The sequence below is a fragment of the Brachyistius frenatus genome, unplaced genomic scaffold (assembly GCF_029030835.1).
Source record: "Brachyistius frenatus isolate BFR_SWC_R1_liver_20210118 unplaced genomic scaffold, ASM2903083v1 Contig_101, whole genome shotgun sequence".
Classification (NCBI taxonomy): domain Eukaryota; kingdom Metazoa; phylum Chordata; class Actinopteri; family Embiotocidae; genus Brachyistius; species Brachyistius frenatus.
In genome coordinates, this window is record NW_027210700.1 from 1,353,685 (window position 1) to 1,371,958 (window position 18,274).

Below are 18,274 nucleotides of genomic sequence, written 5' to 3' on the forward strand. Positions count from 1 at the left end.
TGCTTAGTCCGGTGGATACAGGAAGAGAGGGTATTTGGCCTTCAAAGTAAGAGCAGAACAGCTGTAGATAAAGGAAAAGGAAAAAAAACAACAACACAGCTGTCGCTGTAGAGATCTGGAACATCCCAGAAAAAGCAAATGACATCATGAATAAACAGTCAAATAGAATGTGAATAAATCCAAAATGAAGTCGGAAACATTGTCCAGTTTCACATATTCCGGGATGGTAAACTGTATGGTGTCCTACTTCATAGTGTAAATGTTATCAATAGTATTTCTATGACTGGTGGCAATACTAAGCGCAGTAGTGTGGCGGTGGAAGTAATTGTCAAATACTTTCTTTTATTTTGAAGTCCATACAGTACGGTTTCCTGTATTGTACTTTTCACTCTTTTGTCTTGCCACTGCTGGTCAAAGGTTTGTACCATTGTCTTTTTCGTAAGGGGTGCGCCTTATCTACACTTTTTGATGCTCATAAAAAGAAACACTTATTTACCTGTCGTGTGATCACATGTAACTCGTAATTTGTCCTCAATTCAAATCAGGGATTATGGTAAATGGTAAATGGTAAATGGTAAATGTACTTGTATAGCGCTTTATCAACTTTCGGTCTCAAAGCGCTTTATAAAAGATGAGGAACAAAACAGTAAAAGACAAACAGTGGTCCAGAAATATAAACATGTTTTCTGTAATTGCCTCAGTCAATAAGCGTTTTATTGTCTTAATATTTTTTTGTTTATTTCATTTAATAGCATGAAATGACAACAATTACAGCACAGTATCATTAAATCACGTATAGTGTTCCCTGTGAACTCAGTGCCACCAACAGGCTTAAAATCCATAAGACAATAGGCATATATAGTACTGCAAATACAACCAGGCACCACCAGACACACAACACTCTTATTACAAAATATTAAAAGAGAAAGCAGAGAGCAGTCACGAAACATGGCCCCTCATTCATTATGTTTATTAAACCTTGCATTAATGGGTTTCATTTGGACATTGTGTTATTTAGACTGGAGGGAAATGAAAGTGTGGAAGGGAAGAGGCTTTATTTTTGCACTGAAACTGATCACTCATAGGTGAACACCTTCTGTGTTCCTGAAGGTCAGACACAAACAGATGGAGGTTTTCCCCCTGCTGTTTTAAACTCACTGCCTAACCTTCACTCCCCCACCTTTTCTTACTGTGTGCTACTTCTGGAGAAACTAAATAACAAAGATTATAATTTTGTTCCAATGATTGGGCATTGCCATGATTTTGCAAAGGGTTTATTTTGCATGTGGGCTATGTGTTTTTCCTAAAATTTCCATTTAAAAGACGTGCAGGTTTTGCAGGCTTTAATACAAATTTAATTTATTAGAATAATACATGGGAGATAAACAAAAGACTTCACAAATAATAAATCGACAGTAATCACAATTTTGATGACCACAAACACATCCTAAAACAATGTAAGAAATATTATGATAATAAGACTAAAAATAAAAGAATAATGATTTAATTATTGTCATAATCATCAATAAAACACAATATGATCACAGTGAGCATTGCAGCAGCAATATAAGACATGGTTACACGAAGTATGTATTGTATTTAGAAATATACTAAATGCAGTTAGATAACATTGTGTTTTTCTGTTATGCTGTTTTAAAATCAATAGCTTTTTAAAATTTGCCGTAAATTTAATCGCGTTTAGTTTGAAGCTGTGGTTTGAAGTGGTTATTAGACTTGTAACAAAGGGAGGGTTTCTTTTTTGCGCATTAGCATTTAATTGGTCAAACTTTTGGAGAGACAACCGATTGAACCAATCAGAATAGATGTTGGCTTCGAGACAGAAAAGTTTCTGTCTTATCACCAACGCCCAGAAAGAAAAAACATCAGCACTGGTTGTTGTCGGAATTTACCCGAACAATACCGGAAGTGTCGTAACTTTGTCCTCTAAATAAAACTCACCGTCAACAGACAGTGTGTCTCCAGAGTTGTCTCGACCGAAGTAACAATCCCAGAACACCCCGTAGATTAACCACATTACATATTCATATGTACCTCAATAAATATCTACATTAAAACCTGAAATAATATCTCGTTAGAGTTTGTGGTTCAGTGAGTCTCCGCGCACATTTTGACGAAGCTCTTATTTTGAAGAACTCACCGGATGCTCTTCTATCCTCTTTAATTAACTTGACGCCGCCATTTTGTGCCACTTTATTTCCTGAAGTTTTTCAGGTTTTTACGATCGTCTCTGGAGTTGAGAATTAAACCGCCATGGGCGCATGTTTAGCACTGGGCTCCCTCGCCAGTTGTGTGAGTATACATGTACCGTTTGTATTGTCGGTGTATGAAGTACAAACACTTTGATGTTTTGTTTTTTTTAAACATCATTTCTTGACCAACTCGTCAAACAGTCGTGCGTTGTTTGACAACATTACGTCACAACATCGACATCATACAAACTAGTGAATAAAATCACGTATTTACCTGTTTTTATTTATTTATTTATATAGTTAAACCAAAGTCTGATGTGACAAAATACTTGTTTTGAATACTTGGTCACAAGTTACTCGTTTCGTTGTGCACGCACTTTGTAAACCGAGTAACTTAAAGGCTTTACGTGATGTTGTGAAAATACGAGAAACATGTCAGATTGAAAGCTTGTTTTGCTGCAGTCGATACGAGTAATATGAACAAAATGAAACCAAACTCTCCTTGTAACATCTGCATTTTTTTTTTTTTCTTAAGAAGGCCCAATTTCCGGGTTTCACATACGCCATCAAGACGTCACTGTTTCTGCTGCACAGCACATGTTGTAAACATTATAACACACGAGATAACTGACAACGATAAAACAAACATGTACAGATTGAGTTAAGTGAAAGTAATGAAGACTTTCATTGCAGTAAATGTCTCTGAATGAACTGTCACAGTGGTGTTTGAGTGTGTGGCCCACCGAGCAGTATTATTTATGTATTATTTGCCTTATTACCAACAGCTGGGTGTTGGTAACTGGAGAGAGAGGACATTTTTGATATTCGGGCCATTACAGTACATTAGTGTCAATAAAGCAACCAAATTAAATGGGTCTAAAATAACATTTACTTTTATTGAAGCATGCCGTGTTGGCACATTTCTATAAAGACAAGTAATGATACTTCAGAGGGCTGCGACAAGTTAAAGTGGTGTAACAATCACAGCCAGCAGCATGGTAAACCCAGTTGGTTGATCAGGTCTAGGATTGGGATGATTAGTGTGCACGATAATCTGCTTTTAGCCGCCCCTGGGCCCCAGTGTGTCTCACACATTTCTCTGTTGATTGTTATGCCATTGATTCATACCTTCTTATTGTACAAAGTGGAGGACCGTTTTTAATATTTCCATTCTGATACCAGAAAAGTGTTGACCTTTATTATTCCATTTTGGTGGTGTCAGATGAAATACATCAAGTATATGTAATGTATTGTTTATCCCTAGTTCCTCGTAACATTAAAGCTTGGTTTTGGTCGATTTTTTTTTTTTTTTTTTTAATCTTGACTGAGGATTACAGGTATGTGTGTACTGTGTGTTGCCAAGCAGTATTGGATCGGCCCGGCTGAACCATGGAAACTGGGTTCTTGTCATTGCAGCTGGTGTGCTTACACCCGGGGCTTGTGTACTCTAGTGCATGCTCATATTTAGCGAAGGATGGCTGATCTCAGCTCCGGTCTCTGCCTCGGTGCTTCACGCACCTCTCAGCAGTGTGCATGTGAATCCTGCAGGATGACAACCAGAGAGATGGAGATTTGTTCCGATGGCAGCTCTATTCACGGGGCTAAATGCTGCCGCTGTAAATCACCATTTGTCTCTGCTTTCCTGAAAGATTGCAGAAGCAGGAGAAAGATGGTTGCCCTGACAGCGGACAAATCATTTGTTTTGTTTTGTTTTTCTTCCGAGCACAGTCGTTGCAAGCCATGCATGCATTACCCTGATTATCCCAAACCCCAGAGCCCTGGGTTTCATAAAATATGCAGCCGTGTGAATGTCCTGATAAGTCTCTCCCTCGTCCGCTCTCCAGGCGTCCTGTTTGTGCGGCTCCGCCTCCTGCCTCCTGTCATCATGCTGCCCTTCGACGTACAACTCCACCATCAGCCGGCTGGCCTTCTCCTTCCTGCTGATGCTCGGGACTCTGGTCTCCATCATTATGATTCTCCCGGGCATGGAGGAACATCTTAAAAAGGTACTTTAGATAAAACTAGCTGATGTAATGATCCAAACATGCTGCTGTATCAGTGACCGTTGATACTCTCATATCACGCTCTCATATCTATCTTTAAATAGTATAAATGAGACCCGACAATATTATAGAGAGAAACTCAACAATTCAACAGCTCCTCCATGAGCAAGCATTGGTGACAGCGGGGAGGAAAAACTTCCTTTTAACAGGAAGAAACATCAGACTGAGAGGTGGGCGGCCATCTGCCTCGACTGCTTTTGGTGAGGAAAACAAAAATGTTCGGCGTAACGGCAATTTAAACTAGATTCTGTGTTTTCTGGTTAAGGTGCGAGTAAGTTATAACTAAGTTTAGGTCTCAGGTTGAGAATAAGCTGGAGTTGAAGATGGCTGTCGCTCCTCTTCCTGTGCTTCAAGGAATTTGACAATTAATATGACTGAAGGGAGTTGATTCATTTAGGGCAGAGGTTCCCAAACTTTTTAGACCATGTACCACTAGTGTATATACCAAATCCACCTGTTCATGTATCACTTCCCACTGCAGATACCAACAGTTTATTTCATAAAAAAAAAATCATGAAATTCACTGGTTTAACTATAGACTAGCTTTGTATTGACTTTGTACTGTTATGATACTCTGTAACTTTCCACTTGGTAGATTTCCATCAGACCTGAAGTACATTTTATTGCGTGAGAAACTTTCTTTGCTGTGTCTGGCGATGAGGGAACGTTTCATTCTCACGATGGAGGATCTCCCTGTGAGGTTTTGACGACATGTTTTGGCTACAAATGTGAGGCTGTATCTGTGTTTGTTTTGGTCAGACTCACCAAGTAGACTCCGGTGTATGAGCTCTGTCCTTTCAGCTGAAATAACTCTTATATTATCTTACTTTATTTAATTGACAAAAGACAGGTGTTTGCTGTGTCATTGTTTATTAGTTCATTTCTCCACAAGGAAATACATCATTTCCTCCGAGAGCTTCAGAAAGGCAAAATAAGAAAATTCACTTTTTTTGGCCTTGTGTCAGCTAGTGTGTCATCGTTTGGCCTTTCAGCGAGAAACCCGAGTACTCCTGGGTAGAACCTCACGTACCGCAGTTTAGGACTGATTTACACTGACATGTTCTTCCTGCTGCGGCCAGGTTTCTGTAAGACAATATAAATCTGTTTGATGATCAGTTATCAAACAGATTTACTAACAGAAATTTGGAAGAGAGAGATCTAATATTTAATATTCCAGTTTTTTTTGTTCAGTTAGTGTTGATTTTGAATAGATTTCTATAGATAACTCCCCTGATGAGACTTTGATTTATTTAAGGCCTCAAGGTTCAGACACAGTCTCCGGGGTTTTTGGCGTTTTATTTTGTCTGTAAAGTCCACGTTGTTTGCTGACTCAACCTCGACAGCTGACCACATCATCACTGGTCAGATTAGGTCCCGAGAGTCGCACATTGTTTTGCCAAAGTTTCACATCGTTCCTCGTTCATGTTAGCGACTTGTGATTGCTGTAATCGGGTGTCTTTACCACAGAAGTGTACAACAATTTTATTAGAAAGAATAAAAAGTAGGAACATTACCCAGATTGGTTTCATGATGCTATAACCCAGCAGCAGACCAAGTAATAATAACACAACTGGATGGTTGGATTGTGTGTGCTGGATTTTTCTCAGAAAAGTCCTAGAAGAGGAATTGATTTATTTTTCTTGACTTTGATCCAGTTGACCCGTTTTAATCCTGCTTCCTCCCATTATTTCCTCTGTGTGCTTTCACATGATCAGATTCCAGGTTTCTGTGTGGGCGGCTCAAGCATACCCGGCATCGAGAGCCATGTGAACTGTGACGTCATCGTGGGCTATAAGTCTGTGTACCGCATGTGCTTCGCCATGGCGTGCTTCTTCTTCCTCTTTTCCATCATCATGATCCGAGTGCGCAACAGCAAGGACCCCCGAGCCGCCCTCCAAAACGGGTTTGTACTGCAGCCTCAGTACCACAGCGCTGTATGATGACAGACGCTGCACTCTGGTGGCCAAATGTGGACACTGCACGTTACAGGTTGTGTTTGCACTGAAGGACCAAACTCGTTTGTTCTGCACATACGTTGAATAATTTAACTTCTGTCCTCTCAGTTTCTGGTTCTTCAAGTTTCTGGTGCTGGTTGGCATAACTGTGGGAGCTTTCTTCATTCCAGATGGCACATTTAATACAGGTATGAAGCCTGGGCCCAGGTGTCACGGTCTTTTTCAGCATGAGGCCAGTTTGGCCTTAATTCGGTCGTGGATTTTCATTTCAGCAGTTTACCAAAAGGTGCTTGCAGTCAGTGTGAATATTTGCTCAGATTTTTGCTAACTGATTCATGTCATAACTGTAAATGGCTTATTAATGAGGCTGAGTTTCTGTTTCGATTGGGCCAACATTTTAAGAGCTTTGATCTCTTTTGTTGAGTGATTTAGTTTTTCTAGTCAAATTTGTGAAAGTGTCCTTAAACTCAGGTTTCATAAATCAAACAATTTCAAATGATTCCCTGCCTTAGTTACAATTAGACTTCAACCACTTTTTAGATGTCAATGGTGATTTTAAGTGCCGGAGGAGGCCAGCGACTTCCTTTCTTTCCACACAGGCTTATTGTTAGTTCTGTTGATGGTAATTAACCACTTCTAACCACCAAGTAAAGTTTTACTCTGTGATGGACCTGAGGAACTTTCATGAACAAGGTTTAGACAACTAAGAACGGATGAAAGGAAAAGTGACAATCCACTGATTGAATATTTAGGATTGTAAAGTGATGTTGACAGTAAGCTTTCTCTCCTGAACCCTCCTCTCTGCTCTCAGTGTGGTATTACTTTGGCGTGGTGGGCTCCTTCATCTTCATCATCATCCAGCTCATACTGCTGGTGGACTTCACTCACTCCTGGAACCAGTCCTGGCTGGAGAAGGCCGAGAATGGAAACTCCAAGTGCTGGTTTGCAGGTAGAAACATAACAAGCTCACTTTACACCAACAGGACTTTAAAAGAGCTTTCAGATCAAATGTTTGGATGTTTGGCCCGAAGGCTTTTTAAAAGGCAATACCTCTATTTTAGGATTCAAGCTACTTTGAACGCCAATAAAGAACCAATTTAAGTCAGAATTTTACAAAACATGTATCCCTAATGGTGACATTAAAACAAATGTTATGATTCTAAATACTAAAATATGCTTGTGTGATTAGAACATTGCATTACAGTGAATTGTGGTGGAACTGCCGTGGACTGAAGTCATACTGATCAATAACCCAGAAATCATAAAACCAATCAAACCAGAGAAAACACTGAAGAGACTCCAGTGAAGTTTCCATGTAAGAGTTTAGGATTTTGATAATAAACTGGTGTTGCGTTTAAATTCAGTGGTCTTTACCGTGTACGAGAAGAACCATATGAACGTATGAGATTCACGATGTCGGGACTCAAAATTTTCTAGAAGCCGAGGCACGAGTTGTGAAGTCTGTACTGATGTTTACAGAAATGTCACTGAAGCTAATATATTGTAATTTTAGTCATGTAGAGGTTCATAACTTAGATAATAGTCTACGTCTGAGGAAAATGTTGATCTTCCTAAAGGCCTCATATTTTCCCTCTGTGTCTTTTCATTTCCTGCATTATGTCCCCCTCCCCCCGCTGGCTTGCTAACATGTTAGCCTCTTTGGCTTCTAGACGCTGTTCATGTTGCCGTTGCCCAGCAACAGTGTTCTTACAACTTAACCACTTGAACACCGAGCATACCAACAACACGACTTCCCGTGTTGTAACCACGAGTTCCATTTGAACAAAGCATCAGAAACAAATATTGTTGTACTACTTAGCAGCGTCTCTGTCAGCTTCCATGTGGTTGTTTGATGATGGTGTTCTTCTGTTCTTCTCGCAGCTCTGCTGTCCGTCACCATCATCCACTACGCTCTGGCGTTTAGCGCCGTCGTGCTCTTCTACGTGTTTTACACCCAACCTGACGACTGCACCGAGCACAAAGTCTTCATCAGCCTCAACTTCCTGTTCTGCATCATCGTCTCCATCGTGGCCATTCTGCCCAAAGTTCAGGTGATGGAGACACTTCAGATATTAAGCTATTAAATGGCGGCCCTTTTTTTTTTTTGGTCCAAATCGTGACCCTCTTTTGTATCTAATTTATAACGCTGTACCAAAGATGTGACGGGAGCAGGAAATGAGGATAGCTGCTGTTTTATGCTCAATTAAAGAGCAGCTCTTCTCTGACATTAACAAATCTCCTATTGAACCTTTAATCTGTTCTTGTTATCCGGTGATGAAAACATGTCGGTCGCGTCAGCAGCTCACAGAAGAATCTCTCTTCTTGGCTTTTACAGTTCGGAATCAATTCAGTGATGCCGGGAATCACTTGTAATGACAACATTAGTTATTAACATTGACACAATGAAAAAAGGAAAAAGGCTGAAGCCAACACGCACTGCATCACTTCAACCAGCTCACACCAGATAATGTGTTTCATTTCCCTGATTTTTTGTTTGTTTTTGTGTATTGACGGCTCGCCCTGCTGCTGATGCTGCAGCAGACAGTTTGTTCTCCACTGGTGCTGCAGCAGAGCACTAAACCATATTACACTTCACTTCATCCATGAAGAAGACTGTAAGACGCCTCCAAGTTAGTGCAGTAAACTTGTATAAGAAACCCTGAGACGCCCGGCCCTCATAGCCCAGCGCTGACGCTAGTTAGATCTCCACCAGCAGTACATGATATTTATATAAACTGTAGCTGCACTGAAACGTTCCTCTGCCTGAACGTCTCTGTAACTTCAATCTCCAACCACCTGAGTTGTTGTGTTTCAGCAGAGCGATCTGCTGGTTTGTGAGAAGTAATAGTTCATATAGTCGTTCATAGTTCATATCTTCTGCTGCTCACATCACGTTCAGGTGAAGAGCTACAGGTTGTTTAAATTCAGGTTGATTAATTTAGAATTAATTCATCTTGTTTTATTTCATCAAATTACAGATCAACATTTTTATCATTGAGTTTATTTACAACTTTAGTTGCATGTAAATAATGAAAACTAAATTTGATGTGATCCAATGAGGAATTCAGATTTTAAGCAGAAGTGTAATTTATTTACTCAACCTGTGTGTTTAAATAAAAGACTGGACGTTAAGTGATTGCGTCAATAACGTTGTTCTCAGATTAAAAATAGACAATCTTAAAACTTTTTTTTTTTCCGTGAATAAGAAAATGTAGAAATGGAACAGTATTGATAAACTTGGGTGTTTGTAAATGAACCTGGAAAAGTCGATGATGTTCTGACTCCTGCCGTCCTCGTTGTATCCACAGGAGGCTCAGTCCAGCTCAGGTCTGCTGCAGGCCTCCCTCATCTCCCTGTACACCATGTATGTCACCTGGTCGGCCATGACCAACAACCCCAGTAAGTCTGAGTTCACAACTTGAAGCAGAATATCTGACTTTGGAGAGGAGCTGAACAAACAAAACAAAGTGAAATTTCCAGGACACTTGCTACAAATGTGATTTCATCTCCGAGCTGGTGTGGACTTAATAACGACCTCGATATTTACCAACGGTTCTACTTCCAGCTGTTGACAGTCTCCTGTGTTTTCAGACCGCCGGTGTAACCCCAGTCTGTTGAGTTTGGTCCAGTCCGGCAGTCCGACTCCTCCTCCAGAACCTGCTCCCACCACAGCCCCCGAAAACGTCCAGTGGTGGGACGCACAGGGCATCGTGGGACTGATCATCTTCTTGTTTTGCACTCTTTATGCCAGGTAGTTCATTGGTGCTGCAGGTGTTCTCGCCTCAAAACCAGAAACGCTCCATTAGTTAACGGTAGTAAGAACAGAGGTGGAGGACTGCTGCTTGTGTCCTGGTTTGCATTTGGATGTAGCTGGCAGCTACAACCTATCTAGTTGTCTTTAAGAGAAGCACCTGGACCATTTCATGGATGGGGGATTTTTAAAAGCAGCGACTGCCTTCAGATGGAGTGATGTCACTGCTCTTTCACCGCCAAGAGATCCAGACAGCTGCTTGGTTTCACTGCTTCACCCAGGCCGTTACTCTCCTCTATCTCATACTTCAAACTGGCTTTGCACAGAAATCCCACGGTCATGAAACTCCTGAAAAAGTTATGAAATCAGAAAAACTGTTGTCTCGGCCTGGAAGAGGTTTGGAATTAACAGAATGTTTGCAAAAGTTTAGAATCTGCAATCATTTGGGGTTTGATTTAAAAGATGTTCCCAAAAATCCCAAAACATGTTTAACATTGAGGGAAATATGTTCCTTGTCGAACTCATTTTAAAGTCCAGAGCTTCACAGGCTGCGTGACGGTGGGAGAATCACTTGCTGTGGTTTTGCATGCTCTCTAAACTACGCTGCTGTGATTGGTTGTGTCGCTGTCAGTCAACTGGTCGCTAACCTTCACCCTCCCACAGCGTAACAACCAATCACAGGAGCTCAGAGCTCAGCCCGGTGCACTCTCCTTCCTATTTTTAACTGTACATAAAGTCACAGAAACAGGGTCAGATATTATGTAAAGGTGTGAAAGGTGATTGGTAAAGATGTGTGGGAACCCTGTTTAGAATAAAATCTGTGCTTATTATGTGTTATGAAAATGTTGACATGTAAATACAGCTCAAACTCCAGCCAACTCATATGAGAAAAAACAAAGAAGTTCTGCAAGAAATCAAATCATTCAGGATCAAGTTAAACCTGGAAACCAATAAAAGGACCGATCTGATCTGATCTGATCTGATCTGATCTGATCTGATCTGATCTGATCTGAGCTCCCGTACGTCCAGCTGACTTGTGCGTCTCTCGCCCACCGCAGCATCCGCTCTTCTAACAACAACCAAGTGAACAAGCTGATGCGGACGGAGGAAGGCCAGGGTCTGGCCACCGACTTTGAGGCCGCCACAGGCGATGACGGAGTCCGCCGGGCCGTGGACAACGAAGAGGAGGAAGTCACCTACAGCTACTCCTTCTTCCACTTCAGCCTGTTCCTGGCTTCGCTCTACATCATGATGACATTCACCAACTGGTACAAGTAAGTACCTGTAGTTTACGGTTCGTTTTGTCGCTGCCTCAGACAGATCGCCTTTCCTCCGGCACTGACCCCCCTGTGAACCCTCTCTGACCCACCAGACCCGACACGGACTACCACGCCATGCAGACCTCCATGCCGGCCGTCTGGGTGAAGATCTGCTCCAGCTGGCTCGGCCTGGGCCTCTACCTGTGGACCCTGGTGGCCCCGCTGATGCTCCCCGACAGAGACTTCAGCTGAAGTCTTACGGTCTGTCAACACGTGACCGCTCGCCTCCTACTATTTGCACCTTGAGGAACGATAGCTTTAAATTGTCCTGCTTGAATGTTTGATGTTCTTGCAATGCTCCTCAGGTCAGTGCTTATAGTAACAGTTACTCTCAGTTTGTACTGATTTTTGTAGACACAGAAGATTGTTTGAGTTTGAGCTTTAATCACATTCCAGTTTCTCTACTCAGGTCTCGTTATCACTTCACTGTTGCAATTATTAGAGCTGAAAGCACCACATGTCTTTATAGAAATATCCAAACGAATCATAAAGGATCTCTGTGGGCAACTGCTGTGGTTGTTTCACTACATTTACGCTGTTTATTATTCCCTTTCAATCACTTTGATTTCATGGGAAATTCGAAGTCTAAATTTCAGAGGTCTACTTGTTGTAGTTATGTTTATTTTATTCAGATTAATAACCAGAATACCTTGTTGTATTTTGCGCACACATAATTTAGAGGGATCATCTTTGAAATCTTTAAAAGTTTTTATGATCTTCAGTTTTCACGTAAGTTGCTAACATTTACTTTTCATGACAATAAATAAAGCTGACTGTTTCTTTAAAATCAGCGTGGCCTCGTTGTGTCCTGTAGGTGGCGCCTTGTCCCTCAAGCTCATCGGTTTCTGTAGCAGGTTTTCATTATGTTCAAATAATTTAGACAAATGTGGTGCAAGATTTCTAAACCCGTATTGTAAATCGATCTTTTTTTTTTTACATGCACTACCTTCTGAATCAACCCGTTTTCTTTAGAAGCTGCAAACACAATGTCATCAACTGGTCAGCAGAGATTTCCAAATGCTTCACTGCCCTTCCTCCATTAATCACATGATTCTGCTCAAATGTGATTTATTGCGCTGCTTCTGTGCAGGATTCCCTGGTGCAAAACACACACACACACACACACACACACACACACACACACACACACACACACACACACACACACACACACACACACACACACACACACACATTTGGCAAGTAATGTAGAGGGAATGTGCTTTCCCCTCTATCACAAGATCAGCATGAGCAGGGCGGCCCAACACAACACTTCATTATCCTTCACAATATTCATTCAAGGCCTGTGTCGGGGGAACAACGACAAACGACCGGCCCAGGAAGTCCTTTTGGGCAAATCCCACACGCCGTACCTGCAATACAACAGCCCATTAGTCACATCATGTTTTCTTCCTCTTTGGATAAAATCTACCATTTCTGCTGCTTGTTTTTCACCAACTAATTTATGCTTTGAATATTACAAATCTGCATTTAGTTCATTCAGAAGATGAAATAAACCGACGGCATCAGACTGTTTGAAGACTCCACAAAATGAAATTATATAAGTCAGATAACAGACCAAAATATTCACTTTTACCTCAAAATCCTACATTTACCAAAATCCATTTTCACCAGACCAACACTGATGAGCAAATTCAAGAGTTTGTTTCTCATCTGTGAAGCGAATATTCAGATTTAAGAGTCGTCAGTTTATTTACAGCCCGCAAAGCTGCTCGATGTCCACCGATGAGCAATCTAACATCAATGCAATAGAGTTACAGATTGTACTGTTTATTTCATGAATTCTTCTTTTTGTGAAAAGCTGGTGCCTACATTACCCAAAATGCACCTGGCCTGGGGATTTAGGATTATTACTAGTATCTACGCCTCAAATCAGCTCCCTCCTTTCGGATGCCACATCTGTACTGAAATCAGTGGAGTTCCCCTCTGTGCTCTGATCGGCTCATTTGTTTTCCCAACTGCAGAAACAGCCATCAGCAACAGACCTCTCTGAGTTGAAGAAGACGTTTAAGAGATGATGGCAGTGACTTTAGACTTTTAGTTGATGCAAAAATTATTGATGAAAGCCTTAAAGGCCCAGAATTAATTTCCTCACAGCCTCTTACTGTGAGTAATGGGATGCTGCATAAAAACACGTATTTTCCATCCAACAAAAGCAGCTTCAGTATTTCACATGAGAGATTTATGTATTTTCTTTTCAATGGTTTGAAGTGGGCGGGGCTCAGTAGGAAAAAGGTGATGTCATCAGTGAGGATTCAGCAGTTTGAATCACAACATGATGACAGTCGTTATTTTTTACCTTCAGTCAAATCTGAGCCAACTGCACCGACATAAACCGAACAAAGAAGATTCCCTGAGAATTTGAGAGTTAAATAATAAATAAGTCTTAAAAGCTGTTTGTAAATTTGCTGCCTATTTATTTGCTATTAGTGTTATTGTGACATACAGCACTAAACTGTAGAGGCATACAAATCCCTTTGCTTTGTGAGAAGTAGTTGGGAAGGTTCAGCGGTGGAAACTAAGTACATTTACTCAAGTACAATTGAAATGTACCTCTACTTTACTCAAGCATTTCCATTTTCTGCGACTTTATTCCTCCACTTGTCTACGTTTCATATCAACATCGAACTTGATCAGATGGAGATTAGACTATTCAGCACGGCCACAATAACGCAACGTACTAATCACTCATATATGTTAAATATTACTCTCTAAATTTGGACATTTTGATTAATAATTACTTTTATTTCTGATACTTAAACGTCCAGTTTTATCCTGTTTTTCCACTGAGAACAGAGTGAACCAATGTCCCCTCTAAGCTATCAGGTTTGTTGACATCCACAACATCAAGCTGGCTAATTCAATGACACACGGTTATGTCAGTAATCTGTTGTTGATCCAGTTTGTCTCTTGAAACTCACCCTGATTCTCCATGTAGTGGCTCATGATGTTACATGCAGGGATGTTGCACCTTGGCACACACTAAACACTGTACTGTATATATTCCTGCCAAAAGTTGTGATGTGACCCACATTGTTATGGGTGAGGGTAACAGTGGGAGTCCCCGGCCCAGCTGCCAGCAGCCGGCCGGGCTAATGCTGTTATATAATGCTGAACAAGGCTCTGATCAGTTGCATAAGCCAGTTATAAGATCATGCTTTCAGTGGGGGACTCTTCTCTCTCTCCTCCGCCCTCCTCCCTGAGGAACCTCATCATCATCATCATCTTTATCATCATCATCGTCGTCGTCGTCGTCAACAGCGACTGCAGCCTCCACCGTGGAGGGTTCAAAGCTTCTGGCAACCCAGGTGGAAAAACAAGCTAAATGGAGTCCTGAGACACGTGAAGATATTTGAATAGGCAGCCCCGGAGGTCTTCATTGAACGTCTGTGACTTTCACCTCTCAGGACCAAGTGTGTGAGGACAAAATAATCACTCATCAAGATGGTGCCATGGCGTATTTAAAGGGAAACCTGTACATTTTACATTTCAATCTCCAAATCAATAAAATACACAATAGACAATCAAATATGTATTGAATAATTAATGAGGGCAACTCTTGATCCTTATAAGACAGCATCAAGAATGAGATCCTTCAATTGAAACATTATTTTTGTCAATCATCTTCAGCATCCTTTGTTTTGAGTCTCCTTGTGCTATAATTTCACTTTTCATACAAATTGTCCAAACTGTAAAAAAAAACAAAAAACATTAGAGAACCGAATAATCATGATAATAATAACAACGATGTGTGTGGATGACTTTACTGCTAAAATAAGGTTTTGAAGAAGATTTGAAGGTCTTTGTTATTTTCTAATGTTACTGGAAGCAGCAGCATGTCTCCGCTCCAGCTGTGGCGGGATGTTGTCAGCAGTTAAGTGAACCTCAATGGTGCACACACAAACTGGAATTTGAGCGATTATGCTGTCAAAATATCTGCAGAAATGTGACAACGGACAGATTTTGATTTGATATAGCGCTTTAATTTCTTCTCGTATGATTTCCGATAAGGTATATTTGGTAATAATTAGTTCAAGTTTGCATTACTACCTGCATTTTGTGTCACTTCTGCGTTTTTGTCGTCTATCTTCCATCAGGTATCAGGCCGCTATTTTTTATTTTTTTTTATAAAACGTTGTTTTTAAAGTGTCAGGAATGCCACATTTTTTTTTTTTTTTTTTTTTTTACCTTTACGTCGGCTACGTTCATTGGCTTTTATTTTGGAGTTTTTGGCCGGAAGTGTATGTTTTCTCCTTGCCGGGGTTTGACAGCGGTGATGCCAGCGCGGAGGCAAATTGCAGCATCAACTTTAAAGAGCATTCACTCCGTCCCGTTACCAGCGGACCATCTGGACCTGACCAGTCACGGTGGTGGCCGGAAACAGCTCAGCTCCCTCTCTGTAACAGTCTGATGTGAAGCACAAAGCCCCCGCGATGGAGCTGAAACCCGACAGAAGTCAGCAGCCGGAGGTACTATGATAAATGAGTTATTATAATGCCTATCATCTGATGTGTTGTATGAACTGCCACTATCAAGCCAGCTACAATCAAATACGGCGTTTCCAGTCTAAAATGTAACAGCTGGCCGAGAAGAGTGAGGTTTTTACTTAAAACAGCTCAAATTGCTTGTATTTAAACAAAACCCGAAAGCCGCATACGTTTTCAAGTCCACTAAAAGCCGAGACTTTTGTTTTGTCAACACCCCGGGCCGAAGACGCGCACCCGTCCGCTTTTACTTTGAAAGACGTCCCCTGTGAGTTTCCGGTCTCGTCGCGGTGAAGCTCGCCGGACTTGACGCAGCGCGTGAAGCCGCGGCCGCGCCGCAGACAAGTGAAGTTGAGCATCCTGCAGGTAACGTAGGACCACACCGCTGTCAGCGAGGCGTTGTTACACCTATCATCTGCTGATATGGAGCTTTGTTGACCTGCAACCGCACACACGGTGTTGCAGGACGGGTATTCATATTTTGCATGTTTTTGTTGTTGTTTTTGTTTTAAATCTCTATTTCCTCTGAATGGTGAGATCCAACCACGTCCCGTGAGGTGACCAGCGCGGATGGAGCTGAGCCGGCACGCTGCCGTGTATTTGTGCTGTTTGTCACCAACATGTCAGAAGGGTGTTTGACTACCCGGACCGGTCTTGGGGCTTTTGCCCGTTGCCCAAACCGGCTTCATTCATTGTCTGTGAGAGGGAGGAGGTGGAGGTGGAGGTGGAGGTGGTGGTGGTGGTGGTGAGCTGCGGCAATTTATCCGGAGTTGGACCTCCGAGAGACAGGAAGTGTTTGGATCCCAAGTTCAAAATAAACGCCTCGCGTTTGTCGCGTGAGGATAAACAGGTGTGGAAGTGGACGCGTGGAGCCGCCGAGGCGGTGTTACAGCGGCGGAGTGCGCTGCGGGGGGGCGGGGTGAAAGCACGGGCAGGGGCAGGAGCGCTCGGTTTTGTGGGGTAGTTTTATTTTGAAGGGTTTGTTATTCCTGGTAGCTTGACGCTGGTTGTAGTAGCTCAACTCGGGTCGGTGTGTGTGTGTGTGTGTGTGTGTGTGTGTGTGTGTGTGTGTGTGTGTGTGTGTGTGTGTGTGTGTGTGTGTGTGTGTGGCATTGGGAAGAAAAACTAGTGTCCCGAGTGTTTTGTTAATCTGCGTCGCTTTGTACCGCCGGTGCGACGCTCGAGCACCCCGCGGTGCGGGTGTTGTTGTGCCTCAAATAACAGCAGCCACTGCCTTTTACCCAGTTACTCCATCTTAAAAAAAAAAAAAAAAAAGCCCAAATGAGACTGTTTAACACAGGTGTGTGTGTGTGTGTGTGTGTGTGTGTGTGTGTGTGTGTGTGTGTGTGTGTGTGTGTGTGTGTGTGTGTGTGTGTGTGTGTGTGTGTGTGTGTGATTGGTCATGTATGGCTCGTGGATATTGGCCGTGTCAGCGGGCAGCGCGTGATGGTGCTCCGGGCTCCATCAGCACTATGCGCCTCGTTTGTAGCGAACCAGCCTCCATTCAAAAAAAAAAATCCGGCACTTAAATATTTAGTAATTCGTCTGCGAGCGCGCATGCCCGTAAAAGATCATGACTCAAGACGTTTCGTAAATTGTCCTCTTTTTTTTTCCTTGGCAAATATATCATCCACCTACAAGCACGGCCTCGTTTTAAATGTTGTATTTCCTCCTGCCCCCGTTGCTCACTCCTATTCCGGAGGAAGCTTTGGAAGAGAATCAGGACTAAAGGTCCACATTCACTGGATGACTGGATGCCGAATAAACAAGCAGACCCCGAGTCTTTAGACAATACAAGCACTTCGCTTCTTCAATATGTGCACCTCGTTTCGGAGTCTGAACTTAACACGAGCGATGTATTTGCTTCGCGGCCACACGCAACAGCAAACCCAGCCGCCCCGCTCCAACAGCGTCGTGCTTCCCGCTGCCTGGACATTCCTGCGTAACCTGCTCGCAAGGAATCCAACATGACATCATGCGCGACAAACAGCCTCGTTCAGGGCCGATTTTGTTGTTGTTGTTGTTGTTGTTGTTGGGTTTTTTTAGCCGTCGGATCAAATCGCCGATAATATTATATAATCACAACTGAGCTTAAATTGGTGGGTTGATTTGGGTGTCAGTGTCGTGACCAAGTGGATAAGCTTCAACATCCCGCTGAAATATAAACGGTATGTTTGAGGATGAGCCCACTGAGAGCAAGAACATGACCCACTGCACGGATATCAGCTCTGCAGCTCTCAGACACTCCTCTGTGCTATGATGCCTGCTGGATTTTGTGTGTGTGTGTGTGTGTGTGTGTGTGTGTGTGTGTGTGTGTGTGTGTGTGTGTGTGGTGGGGGGGGGGGGGGGCATCTGAGGACAGCTTCAACACAGCTCTGCTGCAAAAACCCTCCAATTCAACAGGACACATTCTTTCATCCCTCCACCTGAACATGATCGGTTTTAGATTCAGGATGAGTCGATTCTCCACA

General features: G+C 42.3%; 2 protein-coding genes across 3 annotated transcripts in view; both read left to right on the forward strand.

The window, feature by feature from the left end:
- The first annotated feature begins 2,216 nt into the window (after window positions 1-2,216).
- On the forward strand, window positions 2,217-12,085 carry LOC138628467 (serine incorporator 1-like). Its single transcript, XM_069711527.1, has 10 exons — window positions 2,217-2,310; window positions 4,055-4,216; window positions 5,989-6,176; window positions 6,337-6,416; window positions 7,040-7,177; window positions 8,110-8,279; window positions 9,537-9,627; window positions 9,820-9,979; window positions 11,038-11,253; window positions 11,352-12,085. Exons 1-10 carry the CDS (start codon window positions 2,272-2,274, stop codon window positions 11,488-11,490), a joined length of 1,383 nt encoding a protein of 460 aa, XP_069567628.1. The 5' UTR covers window positions 2,217-2,271; the 3' UTR covers window positions 11,491-12,085.
- A 3,551-nt stretch (window positions 12,086-15,636) lies between these two features.
- The window catches only part of hivep3a (HIVEP zinc finger 3a), a 42,643-nt gene continuing 40,005 nt past the window's right edge, over window positions 15,637-18,274 (forward strand). Inside the window, exon 1 of one of the 2 annotated variants that reach the window (XM_069711502.1) lies at window positions 15,637-15,788. The gene's annotated coding sequence lies outside the window, so the exon portion shown is untranslated. Of the gene's footprint in view, window positions 15,789-16,033; window positions 16,170-18,274 lie in introns of those variants that run through there. The other variant, XM_069711503.1, reaches the window with a different exon arrangement.

Excerpts from the sequence above, each read along its gene's own strand:
- LOC138628467 (XM_069711527.1), top strand. The coding sequence starts at position 2,272 with ATGGGCGCATGTTTAGCACTGGGCTCCCTCGCCAGTTGT. Across the intron at positions 6,177-6,336 it reads CGAGCCGCCCTCCAAAACGG|TTTCTGGTTCTTCAAGTTTC; the intron begins GTTTGTACTGCA and ends CTGTCCTCTCAG. Across the intron at positions 7,178-8,109 it reads CTCCAAGTGCTGGTTTGCAG|CTCTGCTGTCCGTCACCATC; the intron begins GTAGAAACATAA and ends TTCTTCTCGCAG.